The sequence below is a fragment of the Alligator sinensis genome, unplaced genomic scaffold, assembly GCF_000455745.1.
Source record: "Alligator sinensis unplaced genomic scaffold, ASM45574v1 scaffold524_1, whole genome shotgun sequence".
NCBI classification, from domain to species: Eukaryota; Metazoa; Chordata; order Crocodylia; family Alligatoridae; genus Alligator; species Alligator sinensis.
Window position 1 is genome coordinate 217,002 of NW_005842747.1, and position 9,448 is coordinate 226,449.

Genomic DNA, 9,448 nt, shown 5'->3' on the forward strand with positions numbered 1-9,448 from the left:
CCGCTCCGAACCCAGTCCAGACTGGTGCCCGTCCAGCCTCTCCTTGGACCCTCCACAGCTCCCCAAGCAGCTCGTGCCACTGTGCTGCTGCTCTGACACACATGGGATTTTTTTCCTAAGACTTCATCTGAATTCACAGAAAATCATAGAAAATTCCCTGTGCTGTTGACCAAGCCCCCTCTCATGCCTGCCCTCTGTGGCAAGGGACAGCGGCTGTTCCCCCTCATCACTGCGGCTGCCTTTAGACCCGGGGAGATCTGCTATCACCTCACCCTCCACCCCTCTGCAGCCTCCTTTTCTGCAAAGGAGATATAACTTTTGTAAACCCAGCTGAAGGGAGGGGAGGACCTGGCCCAGAAAAGTTCAGCCGTTCTGCAGTATATTTTATTACCGTAATTGTGTTTGGTACAAAGGTGTTACATTGAGGAGGCACAGCGGGCATCTGTTTGGTTGGCTCTGAAGCATTAGCACAATAAACACGATTAACAATAGTAACGATGGGGCGATGCTGGCTGGACAACTGAGATGACACACGATTAATGTCTACAGATTAAAACAAGGAAAATGACAAAAATAAGAAAGCCAACCACGGTGGCCAAAAGGATCCCCACACATTTTTTAGAGATGCGTTGCTTAGCCCGTTCCCTGACTGTCCTATATCTTCTCATGTGGTATCTCACGCTCTCTTCAGTTAAATTGGGCTCCAGATACATCTCGTTGAAATAATAGCCATCTGTAGTCTCCTGGACCAACCTCTGGATCTTGACCATCAGCTCAGCGACCTGCTTGTCCCGTTCTTCCTTGGTCGCTTTGTTGTTGAAGGCGCAGTATCGCTCTCCGCATGTATGGATCAGGGCCTGGAGGTCTTTGTTCTTTGTGTATCTCACATAGTCCCTCAGGTTGTCACCCCCCAAGTCTTCTTTCCGGGTGAATAAGATGATCGTGTGCCTCAGGACCTCCATCCCAAACACATCCTGGACACACTTCACGGCCTCCTTGTCCTCCTCAGTGTAACGGCCCAGCTGGGTCACCAGCAGCACCGCGTGGGGGCCCGGATGAGAGAGCGCGATGCAGCGCCTGACTTCTCGGTAGGTTTCTGCATTGCAGGCGCGGGGGTTGAACATGTCCGGGGTGTCGATCACCACGATTCCCTGTCCGCTGTGCTCACCTTGCCCTTTTTCACACATGGTGGTTGTTGCCTTTGCCCCAAGTTGGGACCTGAACTGGTTCGTCCCAAGGAGGGTGTTTCCAGTCGCACTTTTCCCAGAGCCGCTTTTGCCAACGAGGATGATTCTCAGCTCGGAGCTGCTGTGGGCACCTGAGGGATGGGAACAAGCTTGATGGTCACAACCTCTCGGCACAGGCAGGAGCGATGAGCGGGATTGCTATACAAGTCTGAATTACCCCCAAAATGACTAGAGCAAGTCTTCTGTTGCAAAGAGCTCAGGAGAACCAGAGCAGGGCAGGAGGTGTTTGGCCCTGTGGATTCCCGTTCGCAGGCTCTGGGTTCACCATGGGAAGCGTGTGCAGGTGTGTGAACACCTCACAGTGCTGCTATTGTGTGGGACCCTGGGGCACCCCAGAAGGATCTCCTGGCACCCCCACAGACTGCATGTCCCTGGTTTTGAATCACTGGAACAGGCAGATGTGACAACTGCATGGGTATCGAGGGATACAGATGCCAGCTGTTGCAATGCCACCGTTGCGTCCTCATGCTGTATGGGAGCTGGGGTTTTTTTTGCAGACACGGGGCATTCAAACTCTAAACCTGGCCAGACCATCCCTCCTCCAGGTGAGCAAAATACAGCAGTGATAATGTGGTGCTTCAGGTGCCTGTCTTACCGCTGAAAGTCCCTTCTTCTGCTCTGGGTTTCTTCCCTTCCATCTTGCCCTGAAATATAGGAAATAAACAGTGTTATTCGTGTCCTTGATGCTTAGAGTACACAACGACAGACTCATTTTGGACAGGGATCGCTGGGGCGTGCTGTGCTACTTAGGCACATCTTTGTTTAAGAGGAAGCTCTGAGCCACGTCTCACTGGGCTGTCTGGGGACACGATGGCACGGTTGTCACCGTCGTCCCTTCTGCCCCTTCCCTCCCACCGTGTGTCACTCACTTGTTGCCTTGTGCCTTTAATTATCTCAGGCTCTTTGGTGCAGGGCTTGTCTCCTGTTATGTGTGTGCGCCCCGCACAGTGAGGCCCCGATCCTGACTACTGCAATACAGATAATAAAGTGACAGTTTGTTATCACGCCGCAAAGTCATCTATCTAGATGCAATCGGGGTGATCCTCTCTTCTGGCCTAAGCCTGGTTGCTTCAGAGCAAATGTGGCCTGTGCAATGAACTGCTGGTGGATTTAGAAACCGAGCAGTCTCATGGCCTTCAAAGGAGAGCGATACAACCCATCACTGTGCAGCACGGCTGCTGCTAACCTTGTTAGGTCCTGCCCGGTGTGCTCTTCCCTAGTGTTTTCACACACCTTTTGCACCAGGACATGGACTGACCTCCAGTTTGCTACAGAGGCACCTGCTACAGCTGCATAAGCCTGGCTGAGCTGTGTTTTGTACATGCAGATGGGATGTCTCCCATTGTGCATGCAAAATCAGAGGAAACCTGCACGAGAAAGGACCTCAGGAGGTCACATCTAATCCAGCCGCCTGCTCAGGGCAGCCCCTTCCTGCTCTAAACCGTGCTCGACAAGTTCTTATCGGAGATGTCTGAAACCTGCACGAACAGCCCACGCACGCGGCTACCAACACCCAACATATCACAAACACCCTTTAATGAGCCCCAGGTGACGCAGGGGAACGAGGGCACTAGCAGTGTCCTGCCATTGTGAGGCCAGAAAGGAGTCTGTTATAATGTACTGGAGAGATCCAGGAGAAAGATCCAGCCTCTTGGATAAAGGAAGGCAAAACCATGCACGACCCACGTCTTCCTTCCCACCGGGCTATAACACCTTTCCTGCTGTCTCCGTCCTTTCACCGGGGATCCAGTGCCTCCACCACCCCTGCATTGCCAGAGGGCCTGCAAATGAGCTGAACGGCTTCCCAGGTGAACGTGGGTGCATGGCTGTGTGGCTTTTTCCTCACCTGGCAGCAGGGCCCTGCAAGGGGCTGGCTGCTTCTGGCGACAGACACCTTATGCTCCTGCCCACCCAATAGTTCAGCTCCAGCAGAGCAGGGGAGGCAATCCTCACCCCGACGAGCCTGTTGGCTGGTGGGGAGGGCACTTTCCTGGCATGGGGGTGCATGTGAAATGGTCTCTCTGTTAGTTGTGGTGGTCCCAATCCTGGACACATGCTCTAACCACTAGGTGATGGGGCAAAAGGGAACAGCCAAGCTCCAGGACCTCCTGGGCGTGCCTGTTCCTGACACTTACCCACTCTGTTTGTCCCAGAGACTCGTAGGCAGACATTTCTTTCCCAAGATAAAAGACGTTACGGAGATTTCTCCTGTCAAATGGACAGAATTAGTCAATGCACCTGGCAGCTAAATGCCAATCCCAATCCCAATGTGCTGCATTGTGCCTGTGCAAGCGACAGGGAGGTTTATTGCTGCGGCACTTGAATTCATCCCCAACTGCGGTGTGGCGTGACTCTGACCCATGCCAGCAGTTTGGATATCCTTTTTCTCACTACAGGATGTCCAAACTGCTGGCATGGGTCAGAGTCATGCCACGCTGGCCAGCACAGACTATATTGCGGGCATAAGATCAGCTGCGAACAGCAGATTCAACCACAAAAAATTTCACCTTAGATCCTCAAAAGCACATTCAAAGATCTCTCAGCAATTCTTGTATGTGTGTGTTTATACAAGTGCCTGGCATTTTACTGAAGGATAGAAGACAATGGGGATTTTGAATGCACAAATAAGACATCTGCCCGTCACTGAATGCCGAGGAGAATTAGACCCTGACTTGACTATTGCTTCTTTGGAAATCTCCCTCCTGGTCCCTACTGCACAAGTGTAGAAGCTAGGTGCCCAACCCCACATTACACCTGCTAGTGCGGATATGATGCTAGGGGTAGGTCTGCTGCAGGGTTTGGGGTGGTGCCCGGATGCAGGGGTCTGTGCTCATGGATGCAACTGGAGGACCAGGGGCTAAGTGAAGATGTAGCATGCTAAGAGATGGCAGGAAGGAGAGGTGAGCAAAGAAGAAAGGAGAATAACATGGTCTAGGATGCCTGGCACATCTCAACACGTGAGCAGCAAACACAGTTTCATACAAAGAAAAAAGTCCCCAGGGCTGCGGTGCCCTTGCTTCTAACTTCCTCTCACATGTGCTCTGTTGTGGCTGCAGCCACCTCCCAAGTCTACATGAAGGTGTCATGCTAGGGTGTACTGTGGGTTTTTGGGTGCACATATGTCACGATAAACCCATGTTTCTGCTGTGAAGAGCCTGAGTCCAGTGCCATCGCCAGCCTGCCGGCTCAAAGTCACCAGGCAGGTGACCCGCAGGGACAGAGCAAAATGTTGTCTTAAAACATGGTGCAAATCTGTGTGCCTTCTAGGGGACTTCTCACTAACACACCTACCTACATGTGGAACAAGCACCTTCAGTTGTGCACGTGACCTGTCCGTGCAAGCTCGGCTCCTTGCCCCACTCCTCTTCGCTGCCCTCCCCCTGCCTTGTCTCGTTTTGGTCCAGGGGTGGTTTGAGTTGAGGACATAACAGGAGGCAAAGCTGCTTGGAGGATGCCTTCCTGGGAATGCAACAGTGGATAAAGTCCCTGAGGGGGAAGATGGGAACCCCAATGATGCTGGGATGCTCCAAAAGGAGACAAATGCATGAGAGAGGGAAGACTGAGGCTCGGCTACAAACCAGAGGATGCACTGGCAATGCCTATCATACGGACTGGGTGGTCCAAGGGGACAAATTGCAGTCCCCAGACACCTGTCTGCTGTTGCTAGTAAGTGCTGGTTGCTCTTTATGGGGTTTGCTGCTGATAGGAGCTGATGGTGTTACACAGGATCTGGACGGCACAGCGAGGACTGAGAGCTGGTTCCCATCTTCCTGTGAGCCCCCAAAATCTCCCTTTCCCATGGCATACTCATTGCAGTTGATCAAGGGCTGGCCTGAGAGAAGAATGGCTTTGCAGTCCCTTTGTGCGTCCCCCAGCCCGAGCCATCGGGGGTTTGGCTCGCAACCTCCCTGCTCTTTAGCCGTGCTTTCATTTTTAAGAGAGTTTCTAGCCAGTTCAATACCTTAATTCTCTACCTCTTTGCTCCAAATTGTCATTTATGTATGCCTTTAGTACCCTTCTTTGCAGGTCTCTGTATGGTCTCATTACTTCCAGACTAAAAGTACCCTGTTTTGATATTTTTACAGTTTGCATTAAATCCATTGGCAGTACAGCTGAGGACTCTCCTAAGAACTACATCCAGTTCCAGTCACTTTATTTCAAGAAGGATGAGGTGAAAAAGTAAAGGTCCCAACAAAGAGCAACACAAACTAGTAGAAGTCTAGAAATCGTGACCCATGAAAAAAGTTTGGAAAAGAAATGCGATTAATTCTTTCAGTTTTGAGCTCCCCGTGCTACAGAAAGGATGTGGACACATTGAAGAGAGCCTAGTAGAGGGCAATGACAATGGTTGTGGAGCTGGGGGACAGGACTAGTGAGGAGAGGATGAGGGGAATGGACTGATTTGGTCTTCAGAAGAGAAGACCGAGGGGGATTGAATAGCAGCCTTCACCTCCCTGCAGGGAGGCTGCAAAGGGGATGGAGCTGGACTGTTCTCAGTGGGGGCAGATGGCAGGACAAGGAGCAAGGGGCTCAAGCTGCAGCAAGGCAAGTTGAGGTTGGATATTAGGAAAAACTTTCTTCCAAGGAGGGTGGTGAAGCACTGGAAGAGGTTACCCAGAGAGGTGGTGGGATCTCCATCCTTGCAGGTGTTGAAGACCCGGCTAGACAAAGCCTTGTCTGGGATGATGGAGTTGGGGCTGGTCCAGCTTGGAGCAGGGAGCTGGACTAGATGTGGCCTCCTGAGCTCCCTTCCCACCTGAATTGTCCATCCTCTTTGCAACCCCCCCTTCAGGAAGCTGAAGGTTGCTATTAAATCCCCCCTCAGTCTTCTCCATCTCCAGGCTCAATACACTCAGCTCCCTCAGCTTCTTCTCACAAGTCCTGTGCCCCAGACCCCTAACCCTTTTCATTCCCCTCAGCTGGACTCTCTCCAATTTCTGTAGTGGGGACCCAAAACAGTCCTGGTTATGCAGCTCTACTTTCATCCAATTTGGCTTTCTAGCCAGTTCAATACATTGCCTCTGCCCCACAATCCCTCTCCCCTTCCTCAGGCTACCTTTAGGGAGCTGCTCCAGCCGGGAGATCAGATCAGTGCTTCACCTTCAGCTTCTCAGGTGTTTCCAGTTCCCTCCTCATGCTCCAAGCAGCTTGCCTTGCACAGAAATCACAAGGCTCTTCTGACTTATCCTTTTACTTCTCCTTTTTAACAACAGCTTTACACGAACCCTTGATTAAACTGGATGAAAACGGAAAAAAAAATAGAGATAATGATGTTGTGGTGGAAACTCCCATCCACATACAGACAGGGGCTGGGCTGCTGCTACCGAACAGCCACTAATCTTTGCTACATGCGCTGCTCTGAATGCTACAGGAAGGGGAGGGGGGTGTGCAGAAGGGCAGCAGAAGATAAGTGTGTTCAGCATGAAACTGAAGTCTCTGCTGCTTAACTGTGAACAGCAAGAACCAGCATGAGCGGTTGAAGCACCAGATAGGACTTTCCAAGAGCCGCATTGCACCCTGGGGTGGGAAATGCACCGTGCATGGAGAAGCAGAGCTGAAGAAGAACGTGTAAAAGTTTGTTGAACTCTATCCCAGCTCTGCAGCTGGTCCAATGTATGATACCTCCAAAGAAATCCTCGCCTCTGCTAGTGTTTGTCATCCTCCAACAAGCTACTGACAAGCTGAGCTGGCCCCTGGGCAGCCCAGACCGGGAGGTACATGGGACCAGGAGGATGAGAGCAAGGTAACCTTGCTCCTTGTGTAACCTTGCATGGTGATAGCTTAGAAAATCTTTCTCCCAGGACTCCCTCACTGAACACCCCCTGCACTGGACCGTGAGGCCTGCTCCATCCCCCCTGAACAAAATAGTGGGCCAGGGTCCCAGCCCATGCTAGGTCTCTTTCATGCTTCGCTATGGCACAGCTGGGAATCAGCCTCTGGGCATGCACACCCTGAGAGCACATTGGAAAGCCTCAGCAGAAGCCCACATCCATGAATAACAGCCATAAATCAGCAGTCTAATCCACTTCTCCTTTTAGACTATCAATGCACCAGGAGTCTGAAGAAATAACAGTTAAAAGAAAGAGAAGGGGCTGTAAAGATAGGGGAGGAAATGGAAACCCTCCCACCCCCAGCTAAGAAATAACAGGAAACCAGAGAGATGGAAGATAGCGAGGTCCAGGCTGAGTGCAGCAGTCCATACCCTTCGCTGCATCAGAAGCTCCCTAACGTGATTCCCAGTCCATTAGTGTGCAGCTGTGATGTTCCCTCGTTTGGCTTTTCCCTGGGAGATGTTCAAGTGCTTCAGGAACTGCCGTGCCAAAGGGAGCGCAGGGATCCTGGAGAAAACCCGCACTTTACTTTGGTCTCCATAAAGATGAGAAGCATTTGGGGGTCTCGCTGGAGACCTGGTTAGTCCAAGCACCGATTAGTGCATACACTGCTCACGCTGAGGCTTTGCTACGGCATTGACCCCTGTCGTCCTCGTGAGCTGTGACCGATCCGTGGACTGCATGTACAAGCTGAAGCCAGACTATGTGTATAAGGTAACCAAATGATACACAATGTGCAGCTCTTCCAGGAATGGGAGGCATGAAACCAAAATGAAGAACCAAAACCCCAGTTCTCGTTACACTTCCTGAAGGCTCTTTGCTTCTCAGGCAGCTTTTTGTTGGTGAAGGCATGTGTCTCCTCTCTGCCTCCCCTCCTCCAGCCCACGTGACACTGCTACAGAATTAAACGGATGCATCTTTCTTTCTCTTTCCACACAGAAACTCAATACAGAGCTAAACTGAGACCATTTTATGAAGAGACACCATTTCAGTTCACGTCAAGCATATTATTGTGCCAGCTGTCTGTAGGGGACAGTGCAGAACTGGGAGGCTGCAGAAGACAGTGAAGGAAGAAGGCAGAGTCTTGTACTCTGAGCTAGAAAAGCCTGGCAAAGGTATTTAGATTCATTTGTGCATTTGATTACATTTGCTTCCATGCTTAAAACAAGCTTGTGGAACCAAGAATTTTCTATGAGCTTTTTCCTGGCTTTCGTTGAGAAAATGCATGAGAGAGAGTGGATTTTGCAGTTGCTAAATGTCTGAAAAGGAGAATGAGGCAGGTGGTAGATGGCAGAGCGGACGTGGAAGTCCAGTAGGTGCAATTATTAAAAACCTGATGGTGATTAGTAGCCACTGTTTCCTGAAGCTTGTTTTGATCGGTAACACTGTCACTGCTCCTGTTGCACCTGGCAGCACGCAACAGCTGATAACACACCGCGACGGCAGCTTTAGTGCTAGTATAGGGGAATCATAGAATTGGGGAAAAGGAGGGCTAGAAGGGACCTTGGGAGGTGACATCTAGTCCAACCCCCTGCTCCAAGCAGGACCAGCCCCAACTACATCATCCCAGCCAAGGCTTTGTCTAGTCTGGTCTCAACCACCTCCAAGGATGGAGACACCACCACCTCCCTGGGTAACCTGTCCCAGTGCTTCACCACCCTCCTAGTGAGAAAGGTTTCTTTAATATCCAACCTCAACTTGCCTTGCTGCAGCTTGAGCCCATTGCTCCTTGTCCTGTCATCTGCCCCCACTGAGATCAGTCCAGCTCCATCCTCTTTGCAACCCCCTGCAGGGAGTTGGAGGCTGCTATTCAATCCCCCTCGGTCTTCTCTTCTGCAGGCTAAACCAGCCCAGTTCCCTCAGCCTCTCCTCACCAGTCCTGTCCCACATCCCCCAACCATTTTCATTTCCCTCTGCTGGACTCTTTCCAATGTGTTCACATCCTTTCTATAGTGGGGGCCCAAAACTGCACACAGGACTCCAGATCTGGCATGTAGGATAAGACCTGTATCTCTTTGTCTGACCCTTTTTCCCATGCAAAAAATATTTTCATATCTGCTTGAGGCCAAAGGAGCTAAAAGAGCTGACCTGTGTAAATACTTGCCTCTGTTTTGTGCATTCATTTGACCCTGAGCTTTCATGTTGAAGAAAAGGGAGCTTAGCCCCTGACTCCAGCGAGTGCAGGATTTCCACTAGGAAGCCCCCGTGTTAACAGCATTCTGACTTGTCGCGGTCTTTCTGAGTTTGTTGCAACAAAAGAATTGCTTTAGTATTTTCTCATAATCAAAACTGCAGTGAAAATGAAGAGCTGGCACTTCCTGAGGAGTCCCTGAAGCCCCAAACTGTTGAGAACCACTGCCATAGATGGAT

General features: G+C 51.0%; 2 protein-coding genes across 3 annotated transcripts in view; one reads left to right on the forward strand and one right to left on the reverse strand.

Moving 5' to 3' along the window:
* Positions 1-370: 370 nt before the first annotated feature.
* On the reverse strand, positions 371-7,588 carry LOC102386124 (GTPase IMAP family member 3-like). 2 transcript variants are annotated; one of them, XM_025216564.1, is made up of 6 exons: positions 7,450-7,588; positions 6,304-6,483; positions 3,383-3,455; positions 2,117-2,215; positions 1,843-1,891; positions 371-1,318 (listed from the first exon to the last, which is right to left on the reverse strand). In XM_025216564.1, exons 5-6 carry the CDS (start codon positions 1,883-1,885, stop codon positions 537-539), a joined length of 825 nt encoding a protein of 274 aa, XP_025072349.1. In that variant the 5' UTR covers positions 1,886-1,891; positions 2,117-2,215; positions 3,383-3,455; positions 6,304-6,483; positions 7,450-7,588; the 3' UTR covers positions 371-536. The 2 variants fall into 2 exon arrangements, with proteins under 2 accessions (XP_025072349.1, XP_006034606.1); XM_006034544.3 differs by lacking the exon at positions 2,117-2,215.
* Positions 7,589-7,685: 97 nt separating this feature from the next.
* Positions 7,686-9,448, forward strand: part of LOC102369077 (GTPase IMAP family member 4) — a 5,197-nt gene continuing 3,434 nt past the window's right edge. Inside the window, exons 1-2 of the mRNA XM_025216562.1 lie at positions 7,686-7,792; positions 8,018-8,193. The gene's annotated coding sequence lies outside the window, so the exon portion shown is untranslated. The remainder of the gene's footprint in view (positions 7,793-8,017; positions 8,194-9,448) is intronic.